General features: G+C 41.4%; 1 protein-coding gene across 15 annotated transcripts in view; it reads right to left on the bottom strand.

The window, feature by feature from the left end:
* CADPS2 (calcium dependent secretion activator 2) overlaps positions 1-20,946 on the bottom strand; it is a 454,345-nt gene that overhangs the window by 99,647 nt on the left and 333,752 nt on the right. For all 15 annotated transcript variants that reach the window (XR_007402156.1, XM_025477139.3, XM_025477137.3 and 12 more), the window contains 2 exons: positions 6,789-6,890; positions 1,135-1,198 (listed from right to left, as the gene is read on the bottom strand). Coding sequence is in view for 14 of the 15 variants with exons in the window: in XM_025477139.3 (XP_025332924.1) it covers positions 1,135-1,198; positions 6,789-6,890 (166 nt within the window). In the remaining variant the exon portion in view is untranslated. The remainder of the gene's footprint in view (positions 1-1,134; positions 1,199-6,788; positions 6,891-20,946) is intronic.

Consider the following 20,946-nt stretch of genomic DNA (forward strand, 5'->3'; position numbering starts at 1 on the left):
CTCTGTAAAGGTTTTAGCTTTTTTCTGATACCTTAATGAGCTGGATAAGACGAGTACTTTGGAAAGCCTGTGTTACCTGCAGCTTTATTATAAAAATTCTAATAAAACAGGCAACTTCCACCATAATATTTCTGTCCCATGGTGCACCGGAATCCAGGATAAGACAGGGACAGACAGACGCAACCAATGTATACAGACATCAGGTCTACCCTCATCTTCCAAGTCCCTACATCACTGGAAAAATGCCTTCCCTTTTCACTTCTAATAGAAGTGCTAATAAACAACGTAACATATCTAGAATTCTTTGGCAGAAAAGTGGACAAGACCAAATGCTGTGAAGTCAATAAATCAGGGCCAGAATAATCAAATCACCAGCTATTAACGATCCTTAGAAATTATTTTTGATGCCAGTAAGAACAGGAATTGTCCACATTACTTAACTGTTAGGAGCAAACACCATATGAATAGTTTTATAAATAAATGAAAAGGACCCTTCCCATTCCAACCCAGTCTGCATAGAAACAGGAGTGGAGAATGTGCTTTCGTCAATGAATTATTTTAGCATGGATAGGAAATTCTTGTTTGCTACTTACTTTTTGAGGGAAAACGAATTTCTACAACTCATGAATTCATTTAAAGTAACACAAGTTGAAATGAATTCTGAGATTGATTTAGAATGAAGGGAATGATACGTTTGTGCATGTTCAATGATAAACCCTCACAGGTATGAGAATTGGGACTGGTGGAAGCACAAGTTGGGGCGGGAGCAAGGGAGCGGAAGGAAAGACCACTGAGAAGTCTGAGAAACACGATTACACTCAACTGGGGGGAAAAATCCTATTTCATGAGGGAAAGAAGGAGGTGGGGAAACGGGACCTACCAACACGCCATCGACTCAGCACAGGATGGCAGGGGTAGGCCTCAGGACAGCCGCCAGGAGGAAGCAGCAGGACGTAGGAGGGGTCGGGATGCAGGAAGGGCAGGTGAGAAGTGATGAAATGGGACCGACGGCCTCGGAGAGCATACTTGCCGTGAGGGATGGGCCTGTCTGCCTGGTCCAGCATCTAAAATACTCAGCCACCAATACTCAGCCACCAGTACACCAAGTACTGATAAAGGGGTGTTCAAACGTACCCTTTCAAGTAACGAAAGCGTAGCTTTTAGAGCACCTTCAGGTCGTCCAAAGGGAAAACAGTATCTTCAAAAACAAAAGGAGGAACAAGAAAGTCAAACATTTAATATCCAAGACCACCGAATTATTCCCTTTTGTAGTACTTGGCATTATTGAAAAATGGTGAAAAGTGGTTAAAATAGCATCAACCCATCTGGGGAAATTTTAACAGCAGAAGTTTACCTTGTTCCACATGTTCTTTTCTTTTTTTAAAGATTTTATTTATATATTCATGAGAGACCCAGAGAGAGAGGCAGAGACCCAGGCAGAGGGAGAAGCAGGCTCCCTGCAGGGATCCGATGCGGGACCCCGGGGTCACACCCTGGGCCCAAGGCAGCTGCTCGACCACTGAGTCACCCGGGCACCCCTAGTTCCATGCTTGCAATTTCTTTTCACAGTAAGAGTATAAACTGTGATAAAAAGGGTCCACATTTTGGTGACATACGTTCAGAATGAACCTCCAGGGCTCCCAGGCAGAGGGAGCAGCACGGAGCCCCTGAAGCTCCCCGAGGCCTGCTGCTCGGGAGGCCTGCTGCTCGGGCTGCTCTGCCGCTGATGCCCTTTGAGGACAACACGCGATCCGCTTGCTGCCTCCTGACACCTGCCGGTCTCTGCGAGCGGGAACGCCCCAACCGAAGCCTGCACTGGGCCACAGCACTGGGCCCTGTCCGGCTCCTGGCCAACCCCCAACCCCCCACCCCCAGGGCGGGTCACCACTGCTCTGAAAGTGGGGTCCGGGAGGGCAAGGGAGCGGGCTCCATGGGACTTGGTGGCACACGGTGGGGACAGACGTGCTGCTCCTTCCCGGGGTCCCTCGCAGGTCACGGTCCACTTGAGGAGCAGGGCAGGGCCACCCCAGCCTGCCGGAGCCCCTGGCTCCCTGAGATCGACCACCACCCCCGCCTCAAGACCAAGTGCCCCCTAGGCTGCCACTGGGCTCCGGATCAGGAATCCTCAAGCCAGGAACCTAAAGTCAGTATGTTTCCATGTCCTTTGTCATCATGACTCAGGGACTTGGCAGACACGTCTTGTAAGACGTACCTCACAGTAAAATTATTTGTTTTACAAGGCGATTTGCACAGGTTTCCCTAAAAACACATGTATCTTAAATTCATTGTTTATAGCAGCAACTTTTAATTAAGGATGAATTTCTCACCAAACAGTTGCTAAATTTAAATTAGGATTGGGGTTTAGTTTCAGAAAACTTTTACTAGTGTCAGGTAAACGCAAAAAAAGTCATAAATCTAGCCAAATTTTTCTTCAGAACACTATTTTCCCCTTAACAATTTCCTTCAACTCTTACCTCGATGCCTTGTCTTACTCCTCTCTGCTGCCACTCACAGAAGCAACGATTTATTTTTGATAGTTTTTTTTTCCCTGCGCAGTGTTGCTCATCAGAGTAGGAGCAAATTAGCAAAGTAGCTGTCCTCATTTTGTATACATCTTAATCCACGTTTAAATAAAACACAAATTGGGCTCTTACAGTCCCCTCCCCCGCTTAAATCTTTTCAGTGCATTTGCATAATCCACCCATTGTCTTTCCTATTGTTTATTTCCATTAACCGGTGGGTGACACGTTTTATGAATGGAATGTTACTGATCCCCAGATTACACTTAGCATTTCAGGGCTCTGAGGTCCCACTGGGTCTGTTCTGAATTAGCATTAGCTGCCCACGATGTGTAAATAATTCAACACATTTACAGGGTACAAGTAATCCTGAATCAATAAAGTACAGAAAATAACTACACAGAAGCTTAATTAATCTTTACAAAACGAGTTTTAAAAGAAAGGAAGAGTTTTGTTCTGCCTTCCAAGATAAATATTTTGTTTGTTTTTTTAACCACTTTGACAGCTCTGTAATAACAAAGTGGAAAATGCCCAATCATCAAATTCAACCAAATTTAGAATCTAATCTGAATAAATTGAAATCATCTTGATTCCCACCTTAGTAAATTTAAATTGATCACACAGATAGATGAGCCCGGCCTAGACATGTCCTACAATGAAACTGGTTTCTTTTCTTTACCATTTTAAAATACAGTATTTCTTTTTATCAAAGTTAGATATGCACATAGTCTGAAAGGCAAGTTCTTCCAGAGGCTTCTTATGAAAAGCAGTCCTTTTTATGCCCTTTCCACCCCACTCCCCAAGCAATTTCTCCAGGAAAAAAAAAAGTTCTTAACTTTTAGCTATTTCTTTATTTAAACATTATATTCCTAACTTACATTCTAATATTTCTAATTCTTGATTTTTCAGTTTTAAATATTACTCTACTAACTTCCCACTAGGGAGTACTGAGTTTTTAACAGATTTAGAGATGTAAATGACAAATGACTGCACATATCTAAAATATGTAATTTGGTAAGTTTAGACATATGCATACACCTGTGAAACCATCACCACAATCAATTTAATATACATATTCATGATCACAACCACCAAATGTTTCCTTCCCTGCTGCCCTCGGGCCCAGGCAACCACTGATTTACTTTATCTTTGGATTTGTTTGTATTTTCTATGATTTTATGTAAGAGGAATCTTATAGTACATACTTTTTTTGCTTCTGATTTCTCTCACTATATTTTGACACTCATTCATACCATCGACTGTTCATTCCATTTTATTGCTCAGAAGTATCTCAATACACTGTTTATCTATTACTTGTTGATGGCCACCTGGTTTGTTTTCATACTCTGGCTATTATCAATAATGCTGGTACAGACATTCACATAGAAGTCTTTGTGTGGACACGTGCTTTCGCTTATCTTGGGCTGGGTCATATGTTAAGTGTTTGAATTTTTTAAAATTTGCAAACTATCTTACAGAGTGGGTTGTTATCTGTTTATACTCCTCTCAAGAGTATATGCAGAGTTGGGTGGTAGTGATTTTGGAATTTTAGTTAGACTAATAACAGCAGTACTACATTGTGTTTTAATCTCTATATCCCTATTGAATAAAGATACTGAGCATCTTTTCATCTGCCTTTTCACCACGTCTTTGGTGAAATATTAGAAACAATTTTTTGCTGGGTTATTTCATTTCTTACTAAGTTTTAAGAGTTATTTATATATTCTGGATACAAGTTTTTTGTGGGATACGTATTGTACAAATATCTTCTCCCACTCTGAGATCTCTTTACTCCTTTAACAGTGTCTTTGGAAGATCAAAAGTTCTTAATGTTTTTGAAGTTCAATGTAACATTGTTCCATTTACAAATCATGATTTTGGTGTTTTAAAGAATCTTTACTTAGTCTAAGGACAAAGAGATTTTCTGTTTCCTAGGACTACTCATTTTGAAATAACTTATTAATCAGGTATGAGGTATGGGTCCAGGCTAATATTTTGCATTTGGCTATGTAACTAGTTCTAGCACCATTTATTGAAAAGAGGATACTTAGAAAATCATCTTTGTATATCTTTGAAAATCACAATTGACCAAATATGTGTGAGTTGATTTCTGAACTGTCCGTACTATACAACCTTGGTTGCTGATTTTTGAGCAGATATCCCTGCCTTGCTTTTGATCTTAGGTGAAAAAAATTCAAACTTTTCACTGTTAAGTATGAAGCTGTAGGTTTTCCACAGATGCCCTTAACAGGCTGAATATATGACATTTGGTAAGAATTCTTTTAATATTCCTGTTTAGTAATTCTCATTTCCATTTCTGGATATTTCCATCCTCTTCATTGGTCATATCTGGCGATTTTTTGGTATGCCTAGAAATTTTTGACCAGATGCTAGACATTATTATTTTACAATATGGTGGCTCAATATTTTTGTATTCCTTTATTCTTGATCTTTGTTCTGGAATGTGGTTAAATTACCTAAAAACAGTTTGATTTATTAGAATACTGGCTTTAGTCCTCATTAGGAGAGATTTAAAAAAGCTAATTTTTTTCTATTACTGAGGCACAAATTCTCTGGAGTATTCTACTCTCTGTCCATGACTTAGAGTCTTTCCACTTTGGGTGGCAAAAACTGGTACTCACCTTAGCTCTGTGTTAGCTTTGAGGATTATCTCCTACAATACTACCACAGAGTTAAAGGATTATTTGTCCGACTTTAGTTTCCTTACATACACGCTCAGATCAATACTTAGTTGACTCCGGGGGAAACCTCAGCAAATGCCTGTAGGTCTCTCCTATCTTTTCTTTAGAATTCTGACCTGCAAACTCTGGCTGCCTTGTCCTCTCTAGATTCTCCCTCTGTCTCCTCAAATCAGGGTGTCCACTGAGATTTTCCTCCCTGGCCCACAGCCCAGAAGCACTCTACTGGTGCCAAGCAGAGACAATGAAAGGCCTTATTCATCTGTTTTTCATCTATCAAGAATGACTTTTATTCATTGTTTTATGTTTAACGTGTTGAAAAGCTTTTTCCACGTATTTTATCCTTAGAAAATTTTGTTTCAGATGGGAGAGTATGTTACTCCCCTTTAGACATATGTAGCTTTTTTCTTTTTCTTTTGATTACTTTCAGCCACCCTAAATGTAATTCCTGTCCTTCCTATCTTTCTAACATGGTTATGCCATTTTGGGGGACTAAATTCAGTATTCATATTATGTAAATGCCCTAGATAACAGAGACATTGTATTTACTACAACTTATGTGCCATTATTTTGTTTATAAAACTTGTCTTTGTTTTTAATATCCTCTTTTTATATACTTAATCTAATGTGACTCCAAACTCCAATATAACTAATACAATCTAATTAATAGAACTCCAAACTCAATTCTAGGTTGGTAAATACTCTCTCAATATATTAAAACATCTTAGTATTTTGTCAATTTAATTTACTTAAAGAATTTTTCTGACCTGCTCTCATCAGAACTGGTTGCTTTCTAAGCTCAATCAATCATCACTTTCTATTAACTATCACTATGAAGATTCCCTCCTCTTTAATGCTGATTTTCTGTTCAGGGATCTTAACTATCCCTCTTTCTTTGTTTTCTCCTTTGTCTTGAATTTCATTCTTCAGAAATATTTCTGTTTTTTTAACAATCATTCTAGTGAGCTAACTACAACCAGGGAGAAAAATATCAAGATATTGATCTTTCATTCTGTAAATGTGTCTTAGTACCAACGGCTAATTTTCTTTGAGCAAGGAACTGTGCCAGGCAACATGGCCCTTGTTCCCACTAAATGCAAATAAAATAACTAATGACTTAAAGACATGGGTATTAAAACTATGCGATAAGCAACTAGTGAAGAGTACAGATGATAAATGCTAAAAGGCTTCAGGTTTTCCAGTCTTTGTTGGAATGACTGAAAACAGCTCTACTATGAAGACAGGACAGAAGAAGCTCCTTACTTGGTGATTGAAAGAGAGAGAGGACTAGTCACCAGAGCTGAGGGAAGAGGCTACTCACGGATGAGAAATGCACCAGCAAGTGAGAGATGCATCCCACCAACTGAAGGGGCAAGAGACCAACCTTAATGCATGATGGAAACTGAATGGCAGGCTTAGAAGCAGACCACAGGCCAAGGAATAATACGGATCTTACCTCACAGGCAATGGAGGAGGGAGTAGCCGCAGAAAGACATAATAAACATCTGTAGGGGACCAGAGTGTTGGGTGAAGAAAGAAAATACTTAATATTAACGAATAGATTATATACCTGAAATGGCTTATCTGATTTTCTAAAAGAGAAGAGAGTCTTTCTTTTATCTCCTCAAATCTTTCTTTTTCCTCCACTGAAACAGTCCCAATTCCATCAGGCCTGGGGGGGGAAAAAAACAGAATCAGTAATTTGTACTGACAGAATGGTTACTTTCATATATTTTATATCTTTATATCTCTTTATTTTAATATATAATTCTATAGATAGATGCAGCTTTATATTTCCCTGAAGAATAATTAAGGAAAATGCATACTGGTCCACGGTACACATATTACTTGCATCTATAGTGGAAATTTACTTAAAGGGGATATTTATAGCCATTTGCTTCATATTTTGACCTGGAATGAATGGAATGGAATGACTCTGTTTTAGACAGCCTTCAAGGTAAAGGGTTATAATAAATATTTTCCAGATCTACTGAAAACAATGGCTAGTCCTTGAGAATGGTAGTGAAAAGTGTTTTATGTGGTACCAAACATTTGAAAAACTGAATAAATGAAAATATCAAAAAGCATATTGAATGCAAACTAAAATGTTTTAACTACTTTTCTCCCAAATAAAAATTAAGCTATTGTGGAATTGGATATTTCATTTTAATTATAAAAAACAGCAATTTTGCATACATGTAGTGGTTTACTGCATTATTTTTTTGTTTAAATGTGGGGGTGTACAAATCAAAATAAATATTTGAATAAAAACATATAGAGAAGACAGATCAGCTGTTTCCAGATTTTGTGCGACAAATACTCCTATGGAATCAAGGCAAGTTCATGTCAGGATTTTTAGAAGTAGTTATATAGAATGAACAGAAATCTTCTTTTACTAAGATCAGGATTAAAAGTATAAAATATTTCTAATAATGGATTTAGAGTTCATTCTGATCAGTGGAAGTATCTGGTTGCACAACAGTCATCAAAAATTTTGAACATATGAATTGTAACTTTGTTAACGCAAAGAGAAAGATCTATTAATCTTATATTCATAAGTATCTATTTCAACGAAATGAATCTTTTGCACTTGCTAATTAGCACCTTCCTCTATTAGCTTACTTTTCTAAAGATTATATTTTTGTTCCCAAAGATTTATGACTTACAATTTGAATTCTTAATACTTATGTGTAAAATAGGTAGACATGATTATGAAAAATAAACAAAAATGAATGCTTTATAACTTTCCCAAGAAGATTTTTATTTAGTAATCCCATTCTTGTTTTACATATATAACATGTAAATGTGTGCATGTATCTTTGATGCTTGCAACTAGTCAATTAGGATAAAAACGATTAAAGTTATACTTGAATCATAATGACATAAAGACCTTTTATTCATATCAAAGCATCATTTAAGTCTGAAATTTTGTCATTATAGAGTAAATTATTTGTTATTTAAGAAACTCCTATGCTGCTGGAATTTATGCTTTGAAAATCTTAACAATTATACCTCATTGCTAAATAGGGAAACATCAATTATTTTATTTCGTAGTCAGAATAATACATTCCATCAGAATATATTTTTAATGTGAACTGCAGAAAAACTAACGGCAAACGGTGGTCTTTCAAATATTTTTAGGAAGGAGAAAAGAAAGTCTGATCTGTAAATTACAAAACAATGAACTGTGAGCTCACCCCAATGTTTTACAATAATTTATTATATTACAATAATTTATAATATAATGGAGTTCTTCACATATTACTTCAGAGTTACATCCCACTGAGCAAATGATAGCACAAAACCCAGACTATAACTTAAGAATAATAATGATCACAGAAGTTCAAGCGGAGAGCTCTGTATAAGTCATTAACTTGAGAATCAGCATGATCAGATGCAAACTGTCGCTATATTATCGTATAGATAGTGCAAAAACTCATAGCACAAAGTTGTGGGTAGGTGTTTCACTATATACACCTATGCAAACTCGATGTAAAGAGCAAAGATCTAGGGATGCCCGGGTGGCTCAGCGGTTGAGCGTCTGCCTTGGGCTCAGGGTCCGGGGATCGAGTCCCACCTTGGGCTCCCCGCATGGAGCCTGCTTCTCCCTCTGCCTGTGTCTCTGCCTCTCTCTATCTGTCTCTCATGTATCTGTCTCTCACGAATAAATAGTCTTTAAAATAAAAAAAAAGCAAAGATCTTATATTTATTATTCTGATGCCTGGTATGGTTTCTTTGACTTCACTCTCTGACAGCCACCACATGGTTATATTAGAGTGAATTTCACTGTTTGCTTCAACTGTCAAAGGAGATTGTGATTCACAGGGATGCTGCAAGCCATCCTGTCACATTGAACTTCACTGGGACAGCTCGCCTACTCAACACAATGGAATCGGGGGTTCAGGTGATGAAGAGTGAGAAGGGTAAGTCAGAGGAATATCACTTGTGACAACTTTCAGTAAGATACAGACTGTTATACACAGTGAAAGGCTGTCGTTTTTGTGAGTCTATTATTAAATTAACTATACATCTGACAAATTAAATACAATAGGTAGTATTTTGGACTTGTCTTTATTTATACACCTTTTAGGTACATAGACTAGACAATGTACTGAAAATTAGGTAGACGAAGTAGGTGTTTATACCTAAGTGATTGGGAATAAATGACAGCTTCGCTATAGTCATGCATAAAGGCAACAGCTCCTTCTGAAAGTATTCTTCCTGGAGTGCCTGGGTGGCTCAGGTCATGATCCCGGGGTCCTGGGATCGAGCCCCCATCAGGCTCCCTCCTCAGCAGGGAGTCTGCTTCTCCCTCTCCCTCCGTCCCTACTCCTGCTTGTGTTCTCTCTCAAATAAAAACCTTTTAAAAAATATTAAAATTATTCTTCCCAATAAACGCAAATACCTCCGGTGCCATCAATATCTTCCTCGTCACAGCCATTATCAAATTAAACATAACAATTATCAGTAACCGAATTCTAAATATGCTCCTGGTACTCTGCTGTTTTATATGCATAACATAGGATGCTCACAGCAGTCCGTTCTCCAGTCTCCGAGAGGGGAAGCTGCTGACTTCCCCAAGGTCACACAGCTAGTACGTACAGGGACCTGGACTTGAACCTAGGTCTCTCACATTCCAAATCCTGGGCTCTTGGTGCCCATGTCTTATTCTCTTTCCTTTATGTTTTCACCAAAAATAAGAGGAAAAAAAATCTCTATTAAAAATGTGAACTGTATCTGAAAAGCAATGTGGAATATTTTAAATACACTTACTTACATCAGACATTTTCTATGTTACTTACATAAGGCAGGGAGCATAAAAATCAATAAAATTTAAGTATCTGACACTGAATCAGTAACTCTATTAAAAAAAAAAACAAAAACTCAACAAAGTCAGTCCTAAAATTTGTACTTGTAGAAAATGGCTTGAAGAGAAACTTAAACCAGTTGTATTTTCTGCACATTCATCTAGGGGACCCAGGGTAGTACAGATTTAAAATAATAGCTCTATAAACACAGCTTATAAATTAATTTCTGTCAGGTGAGCCTTCAAAACATATCTCAAGTGTGTCGACAGCCTCCTTTGTCTTCCTTTTCTCATCTTTTCAATGTCAGTGTTGGCAACACTCTACAGTGAGCTTTTTTCAAGCATGAGTCATGACTTACAATGCTAATAATGCTCAATGTAAAAGCCAAAACTCTTATAATGACCTGTAAACCTTATAGGATCCTCCCTCCCCACGCTCACTCTGACTCCTGTACCTCACTCCAGCCACGCTGGCCTCCTAGCTGGTCCTCACACGGGACACACGCACATGCTGCTCCCACTGCCGGCGAAGGTCTTCGCCTGGGCACACGGGCTTGCTCACTGCCTTCTCATCGCTGCCCACGCGACTCCGGGTCAATGAGGCCTGCTCTAGGTTGGCCACCTGATGTAAAAGTGTAGCCTCCCATTCCCACAGGTCTCTTGTCCTTTAACCGGCTTTACTGCTGGTCATTGTACATAATGCCATCGCCCTACACGTGACGTGTTTATTGTCTGCCTCCCTGTATGGTAGCCCTGGTACCCAGAACAGAAGCCGACAGCCTGATGCTAAATGCTAAATGGCAAATAAATGTTAAAGATGTGAATAAGCGATACACAGAATATAAAAATTTCAGCTATAGCAGATAATAAAAATTCATGAATGAGTAACATCACAATTATTGTTAATTATTAGTATTAATAGGGTATAAATTAATTGGAATGTTTTAAATCATGTAACAGTAGGTAAAACAAGAAATTTTTGAAAAAAGCAAATAGTATAGGAATTATAGTTAAGCATTCTGGATAAATAGATCACTCAGAAAAGTTGGCTGTATTTACACTTAGCAGAAAATTTTTAGTATTTACCTGCCATTTTAATTATTAATGAAATAAATCATTTGCCTTAAATCTCAAGAATGGAATTTTCCCCCAAGATAATAAAAGGTAAAATAAATAATGCCTCTTTGATACTGATAAAAAGCCAATGGTCATGGAAAATTCTAAAGTAAGAGGCCAATTTTCAGATTTTAATGTCAATTGAAACTTAATTATATGACTCAAATATAAATAGTAAAACTGTTCCAATGAGAAAAAAGAAACTGTTGCATGAATTCTCATATATTGAGATTTAAATTTTTCATTTTTTTTTCCTGGGGCCTTTAGTTATTGAAGTCACATGATTTTAGTAAGAATAGATTCCATGAAAGTTGAAGATATAAACAAATTATTAAATATAGTTCAATGGTAGATGTATTTCCTTTAATTATAGATGCAAATTATGACACAGAACTTCCTCCTGGCATTACACAATAAACAAAGGAATGCCAAATGTAGTTGGGTCTTTGTTAGTTATACTTTGAAAGATTCTTAAAAAAAAAAAAAGAATTCACACACAATGGAACTTACGCTACTGATGCTTAACAGCCTCCTCTTACGTCTGCCTTAGGCCCCGTCCTACTTTCAGAGAGAGCATCACACACAGGTGCGTGCAGGTGCCCACACACAGGCTACCTTTTTTGAAAGGCAGATTCATCCAGAAATAGTTCCTATACGAACAAATCAACTTTACTGACTTCCGACATGAACTAAGAGATCTCACAATGCATTTTATAACTCGTGCTAGTCATCAATCTGGCACATTAGGCATTTTATTTATCTATTTATTTATTTCTAAGATTTTATTTATTTATTCATGAGAAACACAGAGAGAGAGGCAGAGACACAGGCAGAGGGAGAAGCAGGCTCCATGCAGGGAGCCCCACGCGGGACTCGATCCCGGGAGCCGGGGTCACGCCCTGTGTGGGCTGAAGGCGGCGCTAAACCGCTGAGCCACCCGGGCTGCCCCCGCTGTAGGCATTTTAAAACAGAATCCATTCTGTATCCTGGACATCCTGTCATCACTATCAATTTTTTCTGTAAAAAGTACAATATCAGCTCTAAATTGAGCAGGGTGGTTTTGAAAGACAACTCAGGAACATGAGTATTATCTTCTCCATCTTCTCCTATCTCTAATGGCTTTGGGGAGTAGTTCTGATATGAAATTAGTTTCTATGAAGGGAAGAATCACTACACTGTATTTCAGGAAAGCTCTAAGAGGAAAAGAGTATGAAACCGGGTTGCAGAGTCAGGCATTTGAGCAGAAGAGCAAACTATCGATGAGGAATCTGCTTACATATTTAAGTACAGACTAACCTATAGTTCACACATTTTATGGCCCTTTTTTCCAGTATAACATTTCAGAGACCCATAATGACCAATAAGAACAGACTTAAATATCCATTTCACCTGGCTGCTAAGAGGTTTTAAAAAACAATGGTCCTGAGACCTACTCCAGCAAAAAGGGTTAGAGAGCCCAAGGATTTTTTTTTTTTTTTTGAACCCTACAAATCATGAGACCTTGCTGGAGGTCGATAATGTAAGCTGGGCCTATTAAGGAGTTTGAGGAGTCTGACAGTAAAGAAATCTGCTTAACATCACTTTTTTGAAATCGATCATGGGATCTCTCCACAATGCCCACTTACAAACATCATTAAGTGCTGACGAGCCATCTGTTTTATTATTTAATGAAAACTGTAACCCAGCCTATGGTTATTTTCTCAATCATTTTATCTGCCAGAGCAGCCTGTAGATACTTGAGGGATAAATGTGTCCTTGGTTTTATAATTTCTAGGAGACTGCGCAGGAAGCTTACGGGTTGACTAACACGCCGGGAGTTCACGCTGCATAGAGAAGTCTGGTAAATTGATGAAGACAGATTGCCTTCACCACCCCCACCGGCCCCCCCTCCCCGCTCATCAAGTAGGTTCGTCTGTCCTGGCAGTTTGGAGGCTTGCGGTAAAGATATTTTGAAAGCAATGACAGGGTGGATGACCAAGCTCGGGGTGCTTTTAAGTTTCTCAGAGGCTTCTTTTCCTATGAGGAATGTGGGATATCTTAGCTTCCTCTGGACAAAGCGAGAAGGAGAGAGACACCTAGAGAGTAGCAGTTCTGAATTGTCAATTCTGACGGCAGCACAGCAGGTAAAAGTCACTTTGCACTTCGTGTATTTCCCACCAATATCCATTTGTGAACAGAATAAGAAGGAGAGGAAGACACAGCACGAGAATGAGAAATGATGGGAAGAGGAGGGAGAAAACAATAGTCTCCTATTTCTCTTCCCTAACCTGGAACGCTTCTTACTGTTTTAAACAACGTGGCATCTCATTTGGATTCGTATATATTGGTCACATAATCAGGGTCCTTTCATTCTCCCTGAAATCTTACTAATCCAGAAGAAATTAATTTGATCCTATGTTTACTGAGATAGAGGAAACATTTTTCTATGAGAAAATATTCTGCAAATGAAATTTAAAAATCTTGTTTTCTTTCCAAGCACGTCTCTCTCCTAATCCTTTCTTTATTTGAGTTTCTTACTGTAGTCTATTTTCTTTGGACATTATTTAAAAAAAAGATACTTATTTAAAAAAAAAGCAGTAACTGAGCTCCATGAAGATATGAGATCAGTGACTCATATCTTTTGTGTGAAGTTAGTGACGGACAGACAGGTCATGGAGAGTTATTAAGGTGTTAGACAACTGGCCTCTCCCAGAATCAAGCTAAATTCATTACTGCACATAACTCTAGAATTGAATAAAAATAAAATATTGAGGTGATTTTTTTTATTAAAAAGAGTATTAAGATTGGTAGTATTCTCTGATAGGTCATCTTTGCCCCATACCCAATATTATTTTAAAAAGATAATTTTTTGTTAAAGGTCGAAACGTACATAATCTAGGAGAGCAATTCAGAAAAACACAAAGACAAAAATTAAAATTTCTTTAAATGCCCCAATCATAAATAATAGGTCATACCCTTTTGTAAATAAAATTCCAGTTTTCATTCTATAAAATCTAATTATACATTGCAATTCTGATTTAGTTTGACTCTTTTATTTTTGATTCTTTTAATGAAGTATAAGCATCTCCTCACATTATTTAAATATCCCAACATGTGCTTTTTAATGAAAGCATAATACTTCATTTTATGGATGTACCATAATTTATTAAACCACTATTCCATTAGAATTTAGATTTTTCCTCTATTTTTTCTTACCATAGAGTATACAGTATGTCCTTACATTCTTTTTTTTAAAGTCTTTTTTTTAAAGATTTTATTTATTTATTTATTTATTTATTTATTTATTTATTTATTTATTTATTTTAATTTTTATTTTTTATGATAGAGAGAGAGAGAGAGAGAGAGAGAGAGAGAGAGAGAGAGGGGCAGAGACACAGGCTGAGGGAGAAGCAGGCTCCATGCACCGGGAGCCCGACGTGGGATTCGATCCCGGGTCTCCAGGATCGAGCCCTGGGCCAAAGGCAGGCGCCAAACCGCTGCGCCACCCAGGGATCCCATGTCCTTACATTCTTACATATATATAATCTTACGGTATAATTTGTTTAACCCATCTCTTATGGTTTCCTTGGGGTAAATTCCTAAACATATATTGTTAGTTTAAGTGGTGCTGTGGACTGAACTGTGTCCACCCTGAATGAAAATTCATATGTTGAAGTCCTATCCCCCAGTGTTACTATACTTGAAGATGGTACTTGTAAGGGATGATTAAGGTTAAGAGAGGTCAGTCACAGGGTGGGGCAGTAATGTGACAGGGTGGTGGCCTTGTAAGAAGAGGGAGGGAGAAATTTCTGAGGACACGGGGAGAAGGCAGTCATCTGTAAGCCAGGAAGACAGTCTTCCCCAGAACCTGACTGTGCTGACAGCCTGATCTCCGACTTCCACTGTCCAGAACTGTGAGAAAATAAATTTTTGTTTAAGCCACCCAGGTGATGGAATTTTGTTATGGCAGCCCAAGCTAAGACAAATGCAATGATATTTTCAACATTCGATAGATACGACAAAATTGCTTTTTAAGAAAGTACTTACTTATCAGTTTGCACTGTGACCCATGTGCATAAAATGATTAATTTCCCTGTAACCTCATCAAATGCATTTTTTATCACTTGTTATAATCATTTTCAATTTTATACATAAAAGGGGTATTTCATTGTCTTAATCTATTACTTTCTGTGTGGTAAAATGATACAATTCTTCTGGTTTACACAGGGTCCTTCCATGGGTCATAAAAATCATTGCATTTGATTCATTAAGAATAATGTTTAATTGTGAACTCAACTTACTAAGTGCCCCCAACATTTCACCCATAAATTTGTAAACAGATGGTCCCATGCCATTCATTTCCTTACTTAACAAATATTTATTGAGTACCTGCCTAGGTCATGAGGATAATATAAGCACAACTGAAATGTCTCCTGCCCTAATGGAATTTATAATAGGGAAAGGTATAAAAAAGAAAAATCAGACCGTAACATACAATTAAATTGAAGAAGGGCAAAAGCATAAAGCTTTGAAGTCATATAGGTTTTTCGGGAAGGAGTCAGTTTGGGAATGATATTTAGGTTAAGATGTGATAGACGAGAAGCAGTTAATTAGCTGGAACCTGAGGCAGAGGTCATAGAAAAGGCTCCAACAGGTTCTCCAGAGAGAGGTTCAAATATTTTTTTTTCAAAATACAAATTTTATCATGTGACTTTTTCTCCTCATATAGTGGACTGACTTGATACTCCAAAAATCCCTTTCCACTACCAAACACCTCAACACTATGTTAGCTATAACAAGCAGTTAAATGTTGTATTGCACTTAGAAGAAAGTTAAAAAAAATTTTTCCCCAAGGCCAGGAAAAAGAAAATGATACAGAAACTGAAACCAAAGGAGGGGTAACTGTGAACACCAGGGCTGCCTTGGGGGAAAATGTGGGTACCAAGGGGGCTTCACCGCTATGTTTAAGAGAATGCACCACTGGGTCAGTGACCCACAGACTGCAGAACCTGAGATTCCTGCAAAAATTGAGGCCATGAATGGGCTGTACTATCAGTTAAGGGGTGGTCCAGAAAGAATCAATATTCTTGTAAGGAGGAGCCAATGAGGAAATCTGTTTCTACAACATCTACAGAGTGAGTGAAAGAGGCTTTCCTGAGAATATGCACCATATGTCTGGCCTCATTAAACTGAGTACTACCTACGGAATCAAGAAATCCCCAGGATAAGGAAATACAGTAGCTCTAGTCGTACATCTCGACCACCAAATAAAAGCAAATCCTCTTTAGAAAAAAGTATTCTCAACCCAGGCCTTTTAGAATTCCCATAAATGTCAAAATGTATGCTTACTTAAAAAAAAAAAAAAAAAAAAAAGCTAGCCGAATAAGAAAACAGTGACCATGGCAAAAATGTCAGTGGAAACAAGACACAAACACCTAGAAAATTAAGTTATTGAAATTGATCAGAATATAAAATAACTATAAAATCCCTAAGGAAAAAAAGAGGAAGGGATAAAAACCAAGAATTAGATCAGAGATACTCAGAAATAATCAAATGGGTTTTAAAAAGAAGTGAATAGTATTTCCAGAACTAAAATATTTAGTAATTGAAGTTAACAATATGTGGGTTGAAAAGTAGATGTTATAGCTAACGAGAGAATTAAGTAGAGTAAGGGTTGGGAACTATAGCCCACCACCTGCTTTTATGAATAAAATTTTATTAGAACACAAACCATATTCATTTACATATTGCTCATGGCTCTTTTTGCACTAAAACACAGAGTTGAACAATTGTGGAGGAGACCATATGGCCCACAAAGCCCAAAAGATTTAGTTATGTTTACTATCTGGCCCTTTATAGAAAAAAACTTTGCCAAGTTCTGAACCAGAGGAAAAGAACGGAAAAAAAAAAAAAAAAAAAAAAAAAAAAACCATAGAAGGCAGCTGGAGAATTAAGTAGGCAAAATATGTACTACAGACGTTAACAGATACAGAAAATAAAACGCCTCATATATGGAGCTTTGGAATTTTAGAAAAGAGTGAGATTCAAGAAGCAGTATTTAAAGAGATAACAATATTCCAGGATGGTGGCAAATAGGGATCTTCACTTCCAAATCTGAGTGAATTCAAAGAAATCCACTTTACTCAGTATCAGGGCACATGGATCAGAAATCCACAGGAATCCCGAACAGAATCCATGACGAGGAATCCACGTGTAGATATGTTATGGTGAATCCACAAAACATGAAGAAAGAACAAAATAATCTTTGCACTATCCAGAGAGCAAAGACACATCCCCCTCAAAAGACAGGCAATTAGCTTGCCGACAGCCTTCTCATCGGTCACAAAGGAGCCGCAAGAAAGTGAAAGTCTTCAAAGTTCTCAGAGAAAGTCACTGTCAATCCAGAACTATACACCTAGCAAAATTTTCTTTAAAAAAATGTGGATGAAACAAGCACAATTCCAAATAAAGATTCACTACATATAGGTGCTCCGTTATAGAACATCCCAAAGAATATACTTTAGGAAAAAGGAAAATAATTTCTAACCTAAGCTAGTATTGAGTATAAAACAGAAAATAAACAAAAAAGTATACACCTAAAATACCAGGCAAAATAAGCACCTGAGCAAGGAAGGGCGTGACAACCACCTAAATAAACTAGAATGCAAAAATACATCGTTAGTTATGAAAGGGGTCATCAGATAATAGTAATTTCCATTTACCAGGAAGATTTAGCAGTTTTAAACTTGAATCTACCTAATAAGCTGCCTCAAAATATACAATGCAAAAATTAGCATGAAAGACTGAGGAACTGCCACAGATCAGAGGAGGCGGGACAATGGAATGCAACATGGATGGCATCCTGAGTTGGACCTTGAAACAGGAAAAAAGGACATTAATTTAAAAACTGGACTGGTGAGGTCCAAATAAGAACGGGCGGTGAGGTCACGGTAACGTGCCAATGTCGGGTTCTTAGTTCCGACAAAAGTACCCTAATAGAGGACGGTGATGTCAGGGGAAACAAATACAGAAAGTCCCTGTAATGTCCTCGCAGTTTTCCTGTAAACCTAAAATTATTCTAAAAGAGTTGATTAAAAAAAATTAAGCAAAAGGGGAAGGAGCAGTACAGTTTAAGAAAGCCGGTAAGTTACACCTTAGAAAAGACCTTCGGGCAAGAGGAACTGAAGGGAAAAAAGGAAGGTAAAAATAAACAGTACGGCACAGGCCGAAAGTGCACGTAGTGCAAAAAGCACCACGAGAGCCGCCCGAACTTACCACCAGGGCACCCGGGGGCTTCGGGAACGCACCGTTTCCTGGCGGCCCTAACTGACCAAGCTCACTCAAGAGGTCAGGGGAAAGCCGGGGGCCCTTGTACAGGGCGGCCCCACTCGGTAGGTGAACAACCTTTCCGCAGGGACGTCTCAAGGCCCCGATGGTTTTAAAGAGGACTTTTTGATAAATGTCAAAAAAAATAGATATTATCTGTCGATTGGCACAGAGAGCGAGCTGGAGGGCGCCGGCCCACTCGAGGCCCTCGCCTGGGTCGCGCGTCCTGACCAGCAGCCTGAGAGGCAGGGGGGCGCCGATCTTGCCGTCAGCGCAGACCCAGAGTCTCCGAACCGGGTGGCAGCGGGAAGGGGCACGGGGCGCCCACAGCCGTCTGCCCGGGTGCCGCCGCGTCACGCGCTGCTGAAACCTCGGCACCCGGGGAAGCACGCGGAACCCACCCGAGGACCGCAAGCCTCCCGCACCTAACTCCAGAGGCTAAGGCTCTCAAGGCCCCTTCTTAAGAGAAGCTACCCCCCCCCAGCATGGGGTCGGGGTGGGGTGGGGGCACCTCCTGCCTCTGCTTGAACCTGACGGGATCCTGACGCACAGTGAGGGAACCCTTGGTGTCGGCTCCTCAACGATTTGTCCTCGGGGGCTCTTCACGTATTAGCCCCAAGTCTAGGAACCGTGCGCTGTGACTGAAGGACGCGGAGGCCAAACAGAAGCCACGAACAGGCCACCTGGGTCGCTGTTCCCGGGTGACGGCCTTACCTTGGACGGCCGCGTTCCTCGCTCCTGCTTTGGGCCACGTCTTGGCCATGGGCCCGTCAGAGCCGCCGTGTGTTCCGGCGGCGTGACGTAGAACACGATGCCACAGTTATTCATAGCGAACAGGGGGGAAACTGAGGCTCAGGCAGGACCAATCCTCAAAATGGAACAGCTCATAAATGGGAGAGCCCGAGGGAAGGCACGCGGTGAGTGCGGCCTCAGCGCCGATGGCAGCACGCCCGCCAGCACCTCGGGTTTCGTGCGTCTGCTCCGGAAGGCCATGGTCACCTCGCCTAGCACGAAGGCCACGCTCGGCGCGGAGGGACGTCGTCGCTGGGCGAGCCTGACGGCGGCAGATCTGAGGCCGTTCTCTAGTTTCCGACAGAATCCACGAGGGACCCGCAGAGCATAGTTCAAAGGCACGGGTCGGCCGCTGTGCGTCTACCTGTGCAGCAGGACGAACCCGTCCCACCGCCGCTGCCTTATGGGAGGACAAGCCTCGCTCCCGGCATCTGAGCTGCTGGCTCCAGGGTCCCAGAAACGAGTCTCTAGCTTCGCGGCGGACGCGACCTGCACTTCTTTTCTCTCAGTCGTGCGTCAGGGACCAGAATCAAGACGCCGCAGGGGAAATGAAGGAGGTGAGGAACCGTCCCCGGGCTACGCTGACGCAGCTACCTGGGATGTTGCTCGGAAATGCATCCTGGTCTTTAGAAGGAGAGACGAGAAGTGGAGGGACGGTTTCTGAAGGGGAAGGTAACAGACGACATCGTCTGAGGAGGAGACCTCGTGGGCGAGGGGACTGGCCTGAGGGCTCCCTACCACCCTGCGGCACAGCAGGGGGCACGAGGGCGGCCCTGACTCTGCCTGTAGTCTGGAGGCCTGTCCCAGCCCCGGCCCTGCCCTCGGGAGGCCCCACCCAGGTCGGGACCTGCCCCGGGAAGGCCGCGTCCTGAGGGCCGTGGGGGACCTGCCCCGGGAAGGCCGCGCCCTGCGGGGCCCGGGTCAGGTGCAGAGCGGCCCCCACAGCCCCGCAGCCGCGGGAGAGCCTGCGAAGACGTGCACACGCATCTCAGGGAGAACCGAGACAGAAAAGCCATTTTGTGTCGCCGCGTTCGTTTCCGTCCGTCAGCCTGACCAGCCAAACCTCAAAGCCTGAGCAGCACGTGGGCCCCGAGCCTGCCGAAGGGCGCGCTCGGCCGAGTCCCTGTCTCCCTGCCCCCGGCCCTCGAGGCCGGGCCTCCACCCGGGAGTGTGTCTGTGTGTCCTGGACGCAGGTGTTCCCCTGGTCCTTCCTGCTTCTGGTCGGCCTCGGTCTCAGGGCCGGCCACGCCTTCGCTGCTTAACCCTGTTCCTTTATTCCTGCCGGGCTCCGGGCTGTTCGGCGACGGGGCGGCGCGGGGCACCGGGCTCAATGCGGGGGAACCGCCTCCGGAACCTTCCACACGCGGCGGCAGGGCTGTCCTCCACGCAGCCCGACCCGGCTGCCCGAGGACGTAGCTCAGGTAACGAGCGCGGCGGTGCCCTGACCGGGCGCCCGGACGGGCAGAGAACGGTCCCGGGAGCCCGGTTACTGCGCCCGACGCGGGAGGGCCCGACCGCACACGCGCCGCGACAGCCGCACCGGGCCGGGCTCTAAGGGACGGCGGCGCGGCCTCGTTCTCGCCCTGTGCTCCCCTCGCGGTTCACGTCCCGGGGCTGGGGCACGGGGAGGCCGGCAGAAGAGGGCAAGCACCGCTGCCCCGCGCCGGGAGCCGTCCTCCGACACGCGGCACCTCGGGGGGCCGGGAAG

Source organism: Canis lupus, chromosome 14, assembly GCF_003254725.2.
Source record: "Canis lupus dingo isolate Sandy chromosome 14, ASM325472v2, whole genome shotgun sequence".
Lineage (NCBI taxonomy): Eukaryota > Metazoa > Chordata > Mammalia > Carnivora > Canidae > Canis > Canis lupus.